This window comes from Bombus fervidus, chromosome 16 (genome assembly GCF_041682495.2).
Source record: "Bombus fervidus isolate BK054 chromosome 16, iyBomFerv1, whole genome shotgun sequence".
Lineage (NCBI taxonomy): Eukaryota > Metazoa > Arthropoda > Insecta > Hymenoptera > Apidae > Bombus > Bombus fervidus.
Window position 1 is genome coordinate 2849498 of NC_091532.1, and position 18936 is coordinate 2868433.

The 18936-nt window shown below is 41.0% G+C and overlaps 1 protein-coding gene across 4 annotated transcripts in view; it reads right to left on the bottom strand.

Annotated features, from left to right (window-relative positions):
• Positions 1-18936, bottom strand: part of LOC139995847 (uncharacterized) — a 142045-nt gene that overhangs the window by 9400 nt on the left and 113709 nt on the right. For 3 of the 4 annotated variants that reach the window (XM_072019710.1, XM_072019708.1, XM_072019709.1), the window contains one exon: positions 15136-15235. In XM_072019710.1, the coding sequence (XP_071875811.1) occupies positions 15136-15235 (100 nt within the window). Of the gene's footprint in view, positions 1-2114; positions 2637-15135; positions 15236-18936 lie in introns of those variants that run through there. The other variant, XM_072019711.1, reaches the window with a different exon arrangement.

Here is an 18936-nt window from a genome sequence, read left to right on the forward strand (position 1 = left end):
GCACAATTGTCCCTAAGGTAGAAGTTTTAATAGTGTTCTAGGTGGAAATGGAACTTGTACGGAGGAAAATCGAGCCGAGTAAGTCGTACGATACATTTTGAAACTTTGATAATTATCATGTTATTCGTTGCTCTGTTAATATACAATTTCCTTTGTTCGTGCTTAATCTTATTTTGTTTTACGACGTTACTTAAGAAAATATATGAGAACAGATATGTGTATACGAAAATACAAATTTCCTCGAAGAATGCTCGTTAATGTTTCCACAAATGAGTGTCGTTAAACTCTTCTTTATATCTATTTACACAAGGAAGCAATTACGTATAAATTAGCAATTTTACCCACTGCTTTATTACGTTTTTCATGGTCATCGAGGAGGCATGTGTATTGAATATTAATGTAGTTTAAAGTTATTCAAATAAGGTATAATTGAAAAAAAAATATTAGAAATAAAAATGATAAAAGATTGGAACGCTACTACGATCTCTTCGAATAGGTTAAATAAACCTTGAGGATTAAGTTTTAAATTTCTATAATAGAACCAATTAGATTTTTTTATACACTCGAGTACAATGATTCTAATACAACGTTTTTAAATGAATAAATAACCCATATACGTGTAAACTAAATCTGCTTCGATCTTCGATCAGAGCGTACAGTAACAAAATATTAAATTGATGGAATTAAGCAAATATTTTTAGAAACGTTAGACCACATTGATCGTCAGGTTACTGGTAAGTTTAAACTCGTGAAGCTAAATATACGAAATTTTAGTCGATGATATATCAAATTGCGTGCCTGGAAGCCATCAGCAAAACGGGGGTGCATAATTTTCCTTTCGATGATTATTGATCTTTATGAATACTATGCGCAAAGAGAACAGACGGTATTTACTATTCGTGATTACAATTTTACCTTGCAAACAATTAGTAAACGTTATTTAAAAACAATTAATAGACAAATTCTTTTCTCTTGTTACACAATTGTATAGGATCATCGATTCGTTCACGTTGGACGAAACGTTAAACCTAAAATCTATAACGAAGAGGCTAACCTATTCAAAGGCTAGTGGTGACCGAAACACGACCAAACTCGATTCAACGGCATGTTTCGAACGAAAACGAAACCGTGACGAGCGTGCACGGTTCGCGATAGCACTTTCCACGTTTACAAACGATGAAATAACCTGGGAAAACGAGCGAGCCTCGTAACTCGCGAATATGCCATGGATTACCGTTAGTCACGCGTCTACCACCGTTTCATGGCGTCCGATGGAACACGAGAAACGTCCAATTTGTATTCCCTGAAGGATCCACGGTCGACACGGAGGTGATGCACGTGAGTCGGTGGAGTTTTCGAGTCGCGTTAATGCCCAACCACGTTCGCGCGCGATCCTCGTCGACGATACGACACGTATCACGTATCTCTCATAGCTTCTCTCCTCGTACAGGGACGAGGAAACTATAAAATTTTTAGGGAGTCCGGGGGCGAAACGCGTCATCCATTCAACGTGTGAACGCACCGAGCTGACTTTACAGTCTGTGCACACTTTCTGTGCACCTGAATAACAGACGATTCTTGCTGGTTTTCGTTTATGATAGAGAACTGCGTTTACTTTCCTTTGCAAATGAACAAATTTACTTACTTCGTTCGAGTTAAATAACACGTTAAACATTTGTAAAGCGATTGAATCGATACGCTTGAAATATAGATTACAATATCTCGAGGAACGTGTCTTTTTGATTGCGATTAGAATCTTCCGATTAAAAGCTGGAACAAACGAAACGATCGTAACGATTGGCATGCATAACAATTCTACAAAATATCGCGATATCTATCTCGAGGAAAGACCCAGCTACTAAGGCCAGCGACGCGTTGAAAGCGATCGACAAAATGGCCTGAGACGAACATCGAAAAGAGTATCCTTATCACAATGAAAGCGATCTCGAAATCCAAATAGAATTCGTCCCTGAAGCATCGGCAAGCCTACTTTCTATCTGCTTTCTCGCGTATTATCACGCGGACAAAGGCAAGTGTGTAATTTCAGCGTTCCTCTGCGAGCGATCATCTCTAATCTAAAGATCCTTAATTGGACGCAACGTGAGCCAACGTACCTTTGCTGGCCAGATAACCCAGTATACTCTCGTTGCTTCCGAAATTCGCGAGCATGTTTCGATCGACAAGGAACGATATCCTCTCGTCAAAGTCGATCAGCGGCTAAAATCCATGAAATCCATGGTACGAAGCAAGGAACAAATTTCTTGTACTACGTATGTACAGGGTCGTAATGTTGTCAACACTCCAGGTTACTGATCAGTTTGTTTATAAACAGCCAGCGATCTTTGTAGTATCTTATGGTTCACAAATTGATCGATTTATCAAGTACTCGATATAAACTCGCGAAGGAAAAATTTTGTCGAACGACGGAACACGCTGTTAATTCGATTAACTTGACAAAAACGTGATTTATTATCGCGCGGAATTAAACGCGAAGATTAGAAATCGACGAAGCTTCGCGTCCAAGTGTATCAACGATCGATAGCGAGAGGATTACGCGAGATAATCGAGGTACGGAAGGGGCAACAGACCGCGAGGTTCGCGACACAAACGCATGATGTTTACGGCGCGTGCGACGGCGCTCGACTAAAGGCCTTAAGGTGAACACACTTGCCTCTTGCCTCGAGAGTTTTCCGCGCGGACGCGCTCCACGCTTGCGTGTAGGTGTAGCCCCGCAGCTCGTACGTGGTATGTCTCCGCCGCGGTAAAGAGGGTTGGACGTGCACAGAGAATTACGCAAACGTCCATTAGGCTGCCTATTAGCGTTAAAAATTATTTCACGCGATCATTGGCTTGAACGAAAGCACCAAGGAGGAAAGAGAAAAGAGGAGGAGAGTGTGGTATAAATTATGAATTAGTGAATTTTGAAACAGAGATTAAGAATTAAAAATGATCACACGTTCCGATTCTTTTGAATCGAATTTAATATTTAATATGCCGAGTCTGATTCTTCGTATCGTTACTTAAGCGATGTCAATCTTTCGTTTAAGGATTACAGTCTTTTGATTTAATATTCTCTGCGTTTCATTGAGTCGAGATTCGTATTGTATTCGTTGATCAAATGTAACTAAGAATCACCGAACGTGAAAGTGCTAATACGTTTTATAGCACGGCATAAAATGTAACAGCCCGTGAAAGCTGTTGTACGATAACCACTTTATTAAACGGATCAATTTATAGTTGTAATCTCAGCTACGATCTGATCGAATAAAACCGATATTTTCACTGCATTTATGTTTAAGAAGGAAGTGAATATACCCATATATTTCCTTCGAAAATTACAAGCGAATGTCCTGCATTTATAAATTCTCAACTTCCTTCTCTAATGGAAAGTGTTTTTAAAGTCGAACCTACCTAGAAACAAACACCCTTTGGTGCCATAACCGGAATGTCTACTTCTGCTTTCCTAATTAACAAAAACTTTCTGTATTAAGTACTTCTGTTCCTTTAATATTCGCACCCATACTCTATAAGCACGCGGAAACTCAATTTCCTAATTACTTTAAACTCCACCCACGGCCTGCCGCTTCTCCAGCAACTGGCAAATTCCCTCAAACGCAAGAATACGCCTCGACAAGTTTCTATACCAAACAAGAGTTTCGCTGACAGTACTATTAGGTTGTATAACAAGTTCATTCACCTTTCGATATTATTTTAATATCACAACCAATATTATCGATAATCGAAGTCCGTCGATCTTTGAGAATCGTCAGATCTAATCGTTCCAGTTTTCTCAACGTAATGATCAGACGATTATACGATGAGAATTACTCGGAAATAAGGAAACATCGTTCAAGCCGATTAAATTGCACTCTTCAGACGGTGTGCATGGATGAGTTTCGTTCGTTGCCGCGTACGTAGAAGCAGACACAGCTGACACGGAGAACGAGAGAGTTCACGGACCGGGCAGAAGATTCGTATTGATTGAAGTGTGGGCGCCAACGGGCGATTTGATAAATTACAATCGACGCCATCCAACGCAACGCTCGTGTGGATCGTTTCTCCGTTGGATTTACAACTAATTCGCGTTGTAATTCGTGTCGCCAGGGCCGAGTTCGAGCGTGTCAAACGTGTCGGGAACAACGGAGGAAACAAAGGGTGGACGGTGATTAATGCGGTTCGATACGGTTATCGCCGTCTTGCGACCGTGTCAGAGCTTCTTCCCTTTCTCGTTCAAACAGGCCTCGAACAGCGGTATCGACATTTTCTATGCGTTTTACGTAACATTCGTCTGTTCCGCGTGGTTTTCTTCGACGAAACTACGTAGCTACCATGCGAGACGTTTCGTATGGACGTATATATTTTCAATTAATTAGTAAATTTTATGTACTTCAAATAAGTTACTAATTTAACGATTTAAACGTTTAGGGAATACGTGTAATTAAAGATTCTGCAAATATATTCAATTGCTACAAAGATATTAAACAATGTCGACTTTCTCGTCCCAGTAACAAAATCATAGTCATTGTTGATTCTGGTATCTTCCTATTATTTACTCAAATACTTACTACTCTATAGAGCTACTCGCAAATCGGTATCAAACAATTAAATTCTCCTGGATCGCAAATTCTTAGAATAATTCTATTGGTCGAACCGTAGAGGTACGCGGATTTTTTGAAAATCGAAGAGTTAAAAAGATCTACAGAAAGCGCATAATGTGCGTAAAGACAGAAAATATTGAAAATAAAATATTTATTGCGATATTTAGTGGGTACTTGGATTTCAATTCTTCGGTCGACCTCATAAAAATATAAAATTGCATAAATACCGGCAGTCCAGTTATCACGGTAAATTCATCGATACTCTTATCATACTTTGACCAACCTAGTTCTTTCAACACTTTTCGTTCTCTCCTCGACAACGTACGGACGAGCAATACGATTGCGATCGAGCCTGAGGTTCGTTCACCCCTGTCGATTATGCGAATACGCAAAGCGAACGATAAACGCGTAACCCAGATTAATCGAACCGCATAAATCATTCGACTTGCACGTCTCCTCTGACGACTAATATTTCCTCGCAACTTTCTTTGTGATTATCTTTCATCGACGAAAATCGCATTTTCCATAGTGGCGTCGGCTAACAATCGGCGTCTGACCCCTTGATCCACCCGCGAGAGACTCGTTAATTTTATCGAACGATACCGCAATACTTTCTATAAATCTGTTACGCTTATCTGAATACGCCGTTCAGTTTTGCGTTCGCATCTAAGTAGTTCAAGCTGGCGCGATTCATCTGTTTGAACTTCGTTTCGTTAATAGCTTCGATTTCAAGAAAATCAAGTGAATCAGTGTTCCATCAATGAAACGGAATTCGTTTTAATTGTAATTTTCACATACAGTACATCGTTAATTAGGAATTGTATTGAAGTGACATCGAGGAGGCTTGTACAAATGACGGAAACAAACAAAAACTTTTCCTACCTAAAAAATATTGTTTCTTCTTTATTTTTTATTACGTCTAAAGAGTTAGATAGAGAGAACGATTGAACGTTGATAATTAATAAATTAATTAGCTAAGACGGCGAATGTAACAAATCGTTTCGACCGCTTTGGGGCTCCAACTGACCTTTCTGAGGGAGGCGAAAGAAAGAAATAGATGGAAGAAAATGGAACTGCGACTCCTAAGCGCTATTCGACGGGTGTTAATGAAAACGTGGATAACCTTTGCCGTACCTTTTTCTTGACGCTGAATCTGACGCCGCAGTTGCGTCATATTTAACCAATTGTACGGAGAAAACCGGTATTCTCGTGTTATCTCATCATGGTTCGGAAACGATTAATTCGCTTGCAACTGGCAGATCGAGCGAAAAAATTCGATATGTGACGAATTGCGATAAAATTACGAAGCTTTTTGCGACTCCGTCTGTGTTGCGTATTTTTGCGACAAGGTGTACAATTTTTTATCAATTTGGGAGTTTCACGTCGATGTTACGTGTATTAATTGCACCAATACGATCATGACAGTCGTGTCTCATTACAGTTGCTAATGAAATTTCAGAATGTGTTACGTAACACATACAGTACGTACACAAAAGTATTTCAATCGTACGACGATCGACTATAACTCGAATTTCGCAACAATCGTCGATTCTCGTGTATTTCAATAATTCGCGATATTTATAAGCGCAAACCGCTCGAAAAGAGGCCGAGAGTGCGTTTAACGCTCGAAATGCGTTAAAGCGTATTTTCAACGAGATTCGAGCGGCGCAAATCGAACAATACCGAGCGAATAATCGAGCGCCCGAGTCGAGCGTGCTTCAGGCGACGAATTCGACGTTGAAAATCGAACAAAGGGATACTTCTTCTCTCTTCCTTCCTTTTTTCTTCTTTCTCGTTGATTAATTATTTCACATCGTCACGCTTCAACGTTCATCCAGCTTTCTATCGAGGGAAATTTGCACCGGTCATTTATTTCGCATCTATTTCATCGCTTTTCTATAGCACGGCGTTCGCTCTTCGAACGTCGAGCTTATTACCATTGAAACCGCGCACGGAACGCAGACGAACCACGCGATAATTCGGACAGGTCGATCGTTCTGCATAGATAGCAGCAGCAACGAGCCACGGCTCGCAAGTAATTAACGTTTTGATAATGCTATCGGGTGATTTCGTCGCGCTGTTAGCCAAGTTCGCTTGAAACGAACCGACGTGGTTTTTCTTTTACGATTTCCCTACGAGCTAGGAAAATTGTGAATATTTCTTAGCGTCAGATCTCTGCCGAGTATTTGAATAGAACGTACGGAAGTGCAGGTTATCGTAGATTATTGAAAATCTCTATCTTTTATGTTGAAGTGGTCACCACTTCTAAGAAAACTCTACATCTGGTCTTTAGTTTTCTCAAGCACCGAAGCCATCGACGGCGCATAGACAAAAGACTGCGTCGAAGGCAAACCATAAACGGTACACAAGCAACGTTGGCTTCAGGGTTTTTCAGTCATAGGGTAACGCTGCTAGCGTGCGGATCTGGATCAGCTCGTATTATATTCCGAACTTTGTACTTACAATTTAATATTCAAAATATATATATTTTCTACCTTACAATTTATCCACGCGTTCCTTTGTATTCACATACATCCAATAACCTTAACATTATATAAAAAATAACTGTACTTAACCAGACAAAAATTGGAAATCTCGGCAGAAAACTGCATTAAACTTTAGTTACATTAACCAATCGTTTCCCTAGCATAACGAATGTCTCTATTCACTTTCAATTTTATTATTGCTACACGTTTGATGAGAAATGACAGAGAAATGACAAAGGAAAACGAAGCCGTCGGAATTATTGTCGCGTGTAAGCGAATAGAAGCGCTTCGCATGGCGGTCACGCGTGACAAAGTACACGCTGACACGGCGATATTTTTTGCAAAACACCAACAACAATTTCCTATCGGGCTTAATTGGCAGCCGATACGTCGCACGAGGCGAACGACCGTCGCGATGAAAGCGGAGCCGTTCGCGTATACGCCTCGTGTTGCAATTATCGCGACAATTCGCAGCCTCTGTTAGGCTATAGATTGATTCGTGGTGTCATCGACGATGATTGCTCCGTCACCGCGAAAACCGACAATGGGATGTGCCAGCAGAAGAATAATAATTGCGTTTCTAGAGACGAAGAGGCTTTTTCCAAGAACGAATCATACGACTCAAACGTCAATTTCGCTTTATCGTCGTAAAATTTACATTTAACGCAACACTATGAGGAAGTGAATATTCCAATTGATTCTTTGTTCTGTCGTAAGTTTTTTAACTTCCGATAGTGAAAGTATTGTAGTAAATCTCTCTCTACAAATTAACATAAATTTTATCAGTAACCTGTGCTTCAAGAATCCGTCTTTCAAAAAGAATCTTCTTTTTTAACACGAACTTTTATTATCCCCCTTCGATATTTGCATCGGAATGCTTCTAAAATATTTTTTAAAATATCATCAAAATGTTCTTATACCATGTACGAGTACCGAATAACTTCAACGTCCAAATCAATCACGTTGCCACGATTCTTTATATTTTTCGTTCTTAACTTTCTCGGAATAGTTCTTCGCGCGAATTATTATTTAAAGAAGAAGCATCGAGCAAATTTCACGGAAAACGCTTACGCATACGTTGGCACTAGAAATCATTGCCAAAAATGAACCGCGTGTAAGCGTGCAAACGAGCAAAGGCAGCAAATTAACAAAAGGGGCCTGTAACCTTCGACGGTCCGCACGTGACCCACACGTTTGTTTAATTAACTAATGAGCCCCGCCCTGTGTCACGAACGGCCCCACGTTTTGTTAAGTCTGGCTTGTGCACTGTACACACAAGTGCAACCTTCGGTGTTGCGTGTGCACGCACGAAAGAGCGTGCACGAACGACGTTTGAAGACGTCAGGAAACTTGACTTGACGATCGTGAAGCTAACCGTGACTTCTAGCAAGGATAAATAAATTGAGGCTGCGTGTCTGGTATGTAACTCGAGGAATCGTTAAAATGTTCCTTTGCAATTTTAAAGAAACCTTAAACTACCGGAATTCACAGTAAATGGGATTTTTTTAACGTTAACGTGTTTCCTTTTTTTTTTCTTCTTTTTTTGCAACAACGAAAAACATGTAGATAGATATTTAACGTTAACTTTAATTGAAACCAAAATACGATGATGAATATACATTTCATTTTGCGTCGTATATCGTACAGTTTTAATTATGGCTAGAGTCTAAATATACGAATTTATATCACAATGGGAAAATCGCCAGGGAAAATGATGTATAATTTCACACTAGACAAATTACGAGCGTGGACACGGAGTATGCGACGACGAGTGGTCTAACGGGAAACGATGAATTTTTTCGTGCAATTAAACAGATCGTCGCGCTAGCACGAAGATCGTACCTCCCGAGGAAAGTATGTAATTAGGTTAAACGCGACAGAGTAAGAACCTTAAGGCTGTGTCGTGCGATAAAACAGCTGCGGTGGCTCGAGCGCACGAGCACTCGTTAATCAGGCTGCAGCATTGCCGTGAAATATAATGACAGTCACTTTAGGTCTGTCGTAAGAAGGCAGGCTGGACTAATCTGCAGTAATAATTTTTCTCTCAGGCGAGTTTCTCTCGCTCGTTTGGGCGGCATGTAATTTTTTTCACCGACGATGCCGTACGAGTGTTATCTTCCTGGCGATCGAGTAGCCCTCGGATCACGAGGACGCGCGTCACGATTAATGCATCTCCATCATCGTGATATTTAGCGTAATTACTTTGGTAAATAGATTTTAATAACGCTAGAAAAACAGCGAGGTATAATTATCTTTTTCTTTTTTTTTTTGGAAATTCCGCACAGTTTTCTAATAACACGTGACACACATTATTTCTCTGAATTTGGTTTCTTTACGTCGAAGCATAATTAATACGCGGAGAAACATTCGCCGACGTTCCTTTTTCATTTCTCAATTTCACGCACACGACGTTGATCGCGTGCCACGGCCCCAACCCTCTTTCTGCGGTTCAAAGAATAAATTCACCCTCGCGGAGGTAAGAAAACCGTGTCTTGGAATCGTAATAAAATCCGCGGGGTGAATTATGCCGCGGCACGGGGGGTGACAGTGAAATAAACTCGCGACATTATTCGTCAGAAGAGGCTGGAACCTAATACGACCGGTTCAGCCTCGTGGCCTCTGGCAATTTCTGCCGCAACCTTTCCCACAGGATGCTCGTTCTCCACTAAGAAGAAACAATTTGTCAAAGAGAATAAATTAACGAGCTAGGAGAGCAGGGATTTCCTTTAGAACGCGCAATGGAGATATTTTGAATGGCGTAAAAATCCATATTCTCGAGTCTTTCTCCAAGATCGCAACATTTCTTTCATTTCTGTAGCTCCAAACAGATAAACGTCGGCTAATCAATTTGATCATTTTATACATATTGTTTGTTATCCGATGAAAATTATTTTACCAAGTACACGAGGCGCTATGTTCTATTTACCTACGAGAATAATAAAGAAATACTAATAAGAATAAAATAAATAATATAGAAACAAACTTTAGGAAATTATATTATTCATTGATTTCACGTTAAAATAAAAATATTTTTAAGGTCCAATATTTACACCCGTTGTTTCATAATGTAAAATATACGTCGTGAAATTTTACCAAAATGCTTTAAAATTTAACTAACGATTTAATTTTTAATATAGAATTTCAATCGTAAAAGAGTCAGGAAAACTTTATTGAAAATACATTTCGCTGCAAAATGCTGTATAAATTTTATTCACCTAAAGCCTGCAAAAGTCTGAAATATTATCAAATGTGTTCAACCAACGCTTTTACCACATCGTTCGAACATACATTGAATTTTTCAGCATCGATTGGTCGTTTTTATCGCGCGTAACATAGAGAAGTCGTTAAAAACTTAATTGCTTCCGGTATTAGTTACGCTTGTTCCTGGCTACGTACGATAAGAGGAAACGCGCAAACATATTGTATCTAATACAGTGGACAACAAAATTATTAGATAGATCGACACAAAGAACTATATCTGGCTGGTTGCATTAAACCTTTTCGCTTGGTTTCGTGTGCTTTATAGGAAATGAATTTTACCTGTTTTATTATCGCTCGTTGCTCTTCAGCAAATGCGCCCGGCTAGACTATTTAAAATTTGCATCAATATTAGCTCGTATGCGTCCGTTCTCCTCTGTTCTCCAAATAAAACTTATCCGGAAAAAATACACAGCGCAGAAATGAATTTTACTCGGATATTTTTGCGATATTTGCACATTGCAGAGAAGTTTAGTGTCAATATTTTGGCAACTCCGTTATAGTACAGTTTTCGCGAAAGTTTTTAAATTCCGAAATAAATAAAAGCAAAATTTTATTATACGCTTGGAAGGTTTTAAAAATTTTAACGCGTCTTTGTGTTTATTACTATCAAATTTAGGAGATCCTACGATACATCCATATTTTTCAGGCAGTTAAATTCTCCAAAAGTCATTTCATCTTTGAAACATAACATTCGCGGTATATCAGACTGTTGTATTTATCGTACCTACCAAATCTCGCGCGAGGATCACATTCCCTCGCGCTACAGATAAAATACTTGATGACGCAAAGGAAGACGAAATTCGCCGCAAGGTTTTATTTTCTATTCGATGAGAATGCTTTTACGAGATGATAAGCGAACAGAGATCGCGACGATCGAAAGTGCCGATGGTCGTTCCGTGAGAGCTCCGTAAAAGCGCGTTGATAAAGAGATTTTATGATCGCCACGATATCGTAAAACCATCCGTTGAAGTATATCGGGTAATACAGAGATAAGAAACGCGTGCATAAGTGCGATACGCGATCACGTGACGAGCACGATTACGTTCAATTTAAATTATGACGGTTGTCTTCTTGAAATGAATTAACTCGCTTCACAAATGTGTTATGCTGTTTCTCCAACTATTCAAATATCTCATATGTATGGAATACAATATTTTAACTTATTAAATCGATGCACTGCCACGATCACGATATAGAACATTTCATTTATCTTTTTTATTAAATTTGCAAAATTTAGATTACTCTAAAAGCTTCCGATTTCTTTGACATCGAAACTTCTACCTCTCAACCGAAAGCTCTTTAAGCGTCCATCAACGAGATTAAATTCGGTACCACAACATTTACCGGATCCTCGAAGCGATAGGGCTACGACGAACATTCCGAAACGATGCAAATTGCGCGGGTTTCGTCGCAGTACAGCCGTCGCAAACTTAACATCATTAACTTAGAATTTCGTTATAGACGCATGCAGAATGTCCGGGGGAGGAAAACGAACGGAAGATACGAAACGACGCCAGCGTAGTATGCACTTGGGCTATTTTAATGCGTCGCGAGATGATTGATTAAATTTCTGCCAGGCTACGTCGCTGTAATTGAATGCAAGTCCCGAGCTGTTCGCGATTTTTACAACTCGATCGTAGCCTGCCCCTCTAGAGATGCCACGGCAATCCTCTGCGAAGATACCGGATCGCAACGAACAACTGAGCGTGCAATTTTCCTGCTACACGTTTGCGTTTCATACTTTTCTTCGATCGTGATTAAACTGCGGATGTTTATGCAAATTTACGTGTTTACGGACGAGCGACTAAAGAAACGGGACCAAGATACAAAATTTAGTTTTAGAAGTGAGAACGAGACGATCGTAAAATTTCTTCTCAGTCGTACCAACAAAATTAAAGTTTAAAAATTCGATTTACTTACTCATAAATATAAATAGAAAAGAGGTAAACGATAAAATACAAGCCATACTGGTATGTCCCTGCTGCGAAGTACAAGGAGGTTTGAATGAATAAAAAATAGGGATTAATTTTTCATGACTTGCCTTCCTTGAGTTTCGTCAAGTTACCAATTTTACCCCCTACTGTCCTGTCTCGAGCCGAACGCAACAGTCATTAGTCCTTTGAGCACACGTTTGGCTTCTTTCGAGCCTCTTTTGTGTCGGTTCTTCTTTTCACTTTGCGTTTACTTTGCGAGGGAAGAAGCAAGGATCCTTAATAAAGAGGATAGCTGCGGGTAACCAAAGTTCAACCACGAATGAAGAGTGTTTTTAAATTACGCACGTAAGATACAGCGAGACAGCTTAAGAATAGATCGAATAAATTTCAACACAAATTAATTCGAACACGATCCAGCGAAACGTTGAATAATTTGCATGTCGAATAAAACTTAGTCACAGGTAATTATACGTTCCGATGGTGTTAATTGGTAATTAAAATTTATGTACAGGTAAACAGTTTCAGATACAATAACGACGTTTTAATCGACATTTTACATTAACGAGATAAATCAATGAAATGGCTATAATTTTATTCGTTTGAACGTAATTTGAACGTTTATCAGATTGGTTTGAGAACGTTTCACGATCGCCATAAAACCGTGTCTTGCCCTTTGAGCGAGGTGCGAATGAAAGTTCAAGGAATAATTAAAGAGCGAAGAGTAAAAAGGCCGAAGGAAAGCGAAAGCTCGGAAAACGGAAAAGGTAGAAAGAACGGATTAAAAGTGGAAATTATTGCATCGTCGTAATGAAACTGCCGTGGTAATTCCGATTTCAATCCGAGCGTACATTAATTAAAACACACACGCTCGTATCAATTCCCAGGAGCAGATTCTACTGTCACTTTATAAATTACTTCGTCTTTCAACGCCTACATTTTTAACGTATTTTTAACGCACGTATTTAAACTTTTGCGGTACTCATCCTCTTCGTGTCGCTCTCACCTCTTTTCTATAATTAAAGGTTTTAGCGTGAATTATCGTACTTCCGTGAAGTACTATCGTTATTACGCTTTTCAAACAAGTACTCAAGTACTGTAAAACGATTTTTAACGAGGTATTATAGGTCATTTTGAACGAGAGAGCGTAAAAATTGTAACTAAAGAACGTTCGAGATAGAAAAACGTACTAAAACCTTGAATAGTACTGCTCTTTAAAATCAATCACGTACCTGAAGCTCAAATAAAACACGAAATAATTCTTATTTATCCTGAAAACAGTGTCTCCAAACAATGAAAAATCGGAGATACGCGTAACAAAACAGAACCACCAAGCAATAAAGTTAAATTTAACAACCAAAAGGAGCAAATTAATCGAACGACCGAAAAGAGGGCATAGTTTTTCAAAGCCAGAGGCGAGGAAAAGGGTGCGAAGCTGAGATACAAACGTGGTACAGGATTTTTCAGACTATCGGGCGCGCACATCGTGCGGTTAAAGCCTGCTATGCGCCACTATCGAGCATAAATTCGCTGATACGACGAGGCAGGGATTTTTCTCGTGGCGCGACGGAGAGGTTGGAGCTAGTTCAAAAGATTTAAGATAAAGCGCGTGGTGTAGGTGCGAGGCTCGATGCCGTTGCAGTTGCAGCTGCCGTTGCCGCAGAATCGCCGCAGGAGACGACGTGACCGGCGATTCGAGCCACCACCGAACCAGGCATCACGTTCGACCAGCGTCGAATTTTCTACGCTTCAGCCTGCTTACTAGACGTTTGTGACACTCAAAGAAATACACTAGGGAAATAGGAATATTTCTTCGCTTTTCAATTTCTCCTACGTTTTTACGACTCTGTCGAGAGGAATAATAAAAAGAGTCGAGTGAAAGGAATTAGTAATCAATGGGCTGCGCATTTTTATTCGTTTATGGGAAATGCGAACACATAAAAATGCACAGAAGGCTCGTAATGTGCAAAAAGAAAAAAATATATATATGTAAAGTTCAAGATATAGTACTTTTTACAATTTTACGATACAATGACGTTTAATATTAAACAACTATGTGTAACTTCAATACGATTTCTTTAGTAAAAACTTCGTACCCACGTCTGAAACTAATTTCACTACTTCTACTTTCAAAGTAACCAACAGTCAAAAACTTTCGATGACATTAAACGACGTCTTGCTCATCGTCCGTAGCAAATTATTAAATCCTCGAACCTAAACGGTCACTTAACGTTCAAGTTTTCCAATAACCATGTAATTTACGATCTCGAAACGCTTTTATCGACGATAAGATCATCGTGTCCGATCAGAATCTTCGTCGCATCGCCGCATCGCCACGAAATCGCAGCATAAGGTGCAATAAAACACCGGAAATTGCTCTTTACCGATGCGTCCCCTCTTTGTCCACAGAAAAACTCATTTGCCGTCGACTCGGTTTCACGAACATTAGTGGAGGGACATTTGCACGCCACCAACAGCCGATTTAATCAGAGAGTAAGATCAACGAAAACATCGTCGTTTTCTTTGGGTTCCACGAGCGTGTTTCCGAGGGTAAAAAAAAAAGCTACGCCACAATCTCGCGGGATGAAACGTCTCTTTTGTGCGCGATGTCCCGTCCGTTTATTCACGAAGCACGAAATGGAGGAGGGTGGAACGTTAGAAAAACTGTCCTAGATACGAGACACAGGTCGTGTATGAACATGGACGGACGTTCACGGTATTGAACAAAGGAAGAAGTCGGATTTTTTGTCCCGAAGGAAACGTTTTTTAGAACGGCGCAATGTTACAGCCGCGGAAATTACATGGAGACGGAACGATCGATCTCTATTGAGAATTTTGGATACAAAAAAGATAGCTCACCTTCCAGATTTGCCATGGAGAACCTATAGCTATCGATTCTCGGCGTGTTGATGTCCGAGTTGAAAGGCCTGAGGGTCGCTGAGCTCACATTGTCCAGACCCTGCAACAGCAATTTATTCTAACGTTAGTTATTTATTTATTTCAGCGTTGTTATTTATAGGCACTGTTGAATAAAGAAGTTTTACAGATTTTCTGGTCTGAGAAAAAATACTTTGTATTCGATATTTCGTAATATACGTAATGTACGAGATATTAACATTAAACAACGGTATACAGGTCGTACAATCGATCGATCAAATCATAATGATACATTACAAGTATATAGGTATCGTTGAAACGGTAAAACTACCGCCAACACCACCAATTCTAATCAAAGAGACATCATCCAAAAATTCCCCAGCAAACTTTCCCAAGCGTAATTCATTTCACAAAAAGAGCGTCGAAAGTTCTTTTCCAGCTATGTCCAAGCACGCTATGTCACAGCCGTTGGCTGAACATACAGAAATAAATCATTTACCACCCTAGAAACGGTGTCGATAACGCAAGCACGTCCGACAAAGGAAACAGCACGATGAGTCCTCTGTAACAGAAATAGAGGCGCAAACGCGAGCTGAATCCGTAGTTCCTCGCGGTCTACCGACACTTCTTGCTGCAGCACGATCGATCGATAATCCGCTCGAGATCCTTTTACGTTTCTAACTCGGTTGGAAATGCGATTTACGTGAAACCGCGGAGTCGCTCACCCAATTTCCTACGGATGATCTCACATTGTTCCGCGATCAATTTCGCGAGATCGGTGAACGCGGCGAAATTTCAACGCGCGCTCCAAGGACGTTTCCGTAGGACTGATTCGACGCTTTGGGGCGAAATAGGAATTGTTAGCAGTGAAGTATCGTCGAAGTTGCCGAGAAGGGTGGAAAAGGGAGAACTGGAAGACTTCCAGATATTCGATTGTTTTGCAGACGCGTGCATGCAATGATAACGACGAGACGGTGCTGTTTCTGTGTATCGTAGCCCGAAGGTGGCGAAACTTGCCTCTTAAAGGGATGTTTGCGCAGCAAAAGTTTGCGTTTCCGTTTCCAGCGGCCGTCGACATCGAGCAACCAGAAATTTACTTTGGAATACGACTCTATTTGAAAATTGTATGGCGGGTTGCAATTTCTATAATGGAAATAACAATTGGATTGCGAATAATTGGTATTCTGGCACTTGGAGCGCAGAATATCCCATTGTTCGGTAATAAGGAACATTTTAGCAATTCTGGACAATTTCCACGCGATGTAGATCGCGACTGGGAGAAGATTTTGAAAAAGTGGCGTTCTCTGAGGAAGAGGTCCAGCGAGCGCTTCTCTCGCGGTGGCGTACAGCCAGCGGACTTCCGCGTTTTGAACCATTAACCGTAAATAATGCGAGAACCGAGTTGCCCGCTCGGCCGTGTATGTACATGCGGCGTTCTACGGCGGTTAATCAAGCAACAGCTCCACACGGTGAACACACAATGCCTTCGGCTTCGTCACGTACACGTACACAACCTGAACACATACACACAAACACAGGAACGTAAAACGTTCCAACGGATAGGAGAAAACTGGGCTCGCCGTGTGTACCCCGTGTACACGTTTCGCTACGCCTGATAGATCGCCTCTCTCCATCCCTCTCCTCTCTCCGCGACCTGGCTCTCTTTCTCTCTCTAGCTGTGTGACCGGAGGGCACACAGGATCTCATGGGACGCTGTATCGGCGATTCTTCGATGGCTGAATAGCTGAAGCGACTGGAAACACAGGGTGACTTGTAAACGACAGGGTGAAACTGGCGTGGCATTGCTTAGAATGCTTGATGACACTTTACCAAGTGGATCGTGATTGGCGAAAGAGATCTTTCAAATCTACTTGCAAATCAAATTAGACCTTTCATCCTACGTGTCATTACGAGCTTATTGTCTCTTCCGTTTCGTACGCTTTTATATCGTTCTTTGCGCGAATGTCAGGGAATTATTTCCAACGGCGATTAATCGAGGAACCTGTATCGAACATCAAAAAATACAGAGAAAATACGAGACACACAAACTAACCGTTAAAAGAGAGAACTGTTCATTTTCGAGTTCAGCGAGGTGCATCAAACCCAATAAATCGCTAGGGCTTACGTTCTCGAGAATATAGAGGGACGCGTGTTACAGCGATGGCTTCTCCCGTCGAGCTGGTAAACGCAATGTGGGTGTAAACGTGGTGAACGACCCGGTAACCACCATTCGGCCATCAGGCACAACAATTAGATTCGACCGGATAAGTCGACTCTTCCTGTAACGCGAAACTCGTGGACGGTTAGGTTGGTCGTATCTCGCGCGGAGCATTGTCACGGATATTTAGCCATGTTATTGACGTTCACGGGGTCAGATACCACGCTGCGATAGCGGAGAACGAATTTCTCCCAGGATTCCTACGTCGATTCCCTCGCTGAGAAGTTAATCGATCAGCGAGCGATGAGGCGAGCTCGCGTGGGAGTGAAACAACGGGAGAGCAAGGAAATCGCTCGGTTGGGATCTTATCCGTCGGTTAACGTCCTCGAAACAGTCAAGGAATCAAGTTTCTGAACTATCCCAACCGGAGTGATACCGTATGTTTCAAACGATAACGTTTGCGGTGATACACGTTCGTCTAATTTATGCTGGTTTTGAAGTATCGTGTTCCTTTCTGGATTATCGGTTTATTTGTAGACGAGACGGCTTGGTATCTTGTTTCGACAGAAATGAAACAACGTGTAGAACGCTTAACAGGTTAAAGAACATCGACGATCCATTTCAATCCCTACTTTTTTTTCAGGCAAAAAAATGTCAAGCATCTCGACCTTAACATCACCGCGATCAACGTTAAACAAATCTATCTTTCGTAGTTGCAAATAATGAAAATGTCTCCAGCCGAAACGAACAGGTTTACGAGGCGCAAGCCTATAAACGACAAGCGGAAGACGCAGGAAGCGTTCTCTAGAGACCACGAAAAATCCCCTCGAGACGTTCTCCGCCGATGATGAAAATTTGTACGCGGCACGGGGTGCGCGCGTCCTTACATTTTTCATGGCCACGGGGTCTCTTCCGGGCGACGGAACGCGAGTTGAAAAGAGCAAAAAGCTCGCACTCGGCCGAGTGTCGGTTTACCCGCGCAAAGTGCGAGTTTACTCTCGACTCGAGTCGACTACGCTTTCTTGGCCTTTTACAACACTACCCTCTCGAGGACTCGTGCTTTTTGCCGACGAAAAAGCCAAAGGAGAGAAAGGCCGCTTGCCGCCAATTTATTCTCACTGAGAACCTTTCTTCGCTCGAGCTTTATCGCTCGGCGATAAAAACTCAACAGCCGAGGATCGAACTTTCCTCGATTCAACCGACGAACGATATCACGCGGGTTGTTTCTCTCGACTCGAGCGAGAAACTTTTCACGTTGAAACGGTCTCTCAAAGAAACAGCTGTAACATCGTGCAAACAACGCGAGCAAACGACTGGAAAGAACGGTTAAAAAAGTTTCGAGAACACGCTTCCGACGATGGTTCGCGCAACTCGCTTCGATCGTGAAGATTCCTTTTCTTTTTTTATTGCGTTGTGATTGCTGTTTCAAACTTGCGTTAGCGTCGACTCTATAATTTTTCTCGTCGCGAGCAAATGTTTTTGCTTTCAATTAGCGTGATCAGTGATCGCGAATATTTATGAACTTACGAGAAATTTTTACGTTCGAAGATGTGAGAGGGAAAAAACAATCTACACCCTAATACCTCTCACCACAAGCCTAATTAACGAAAAATAAAGATACCACT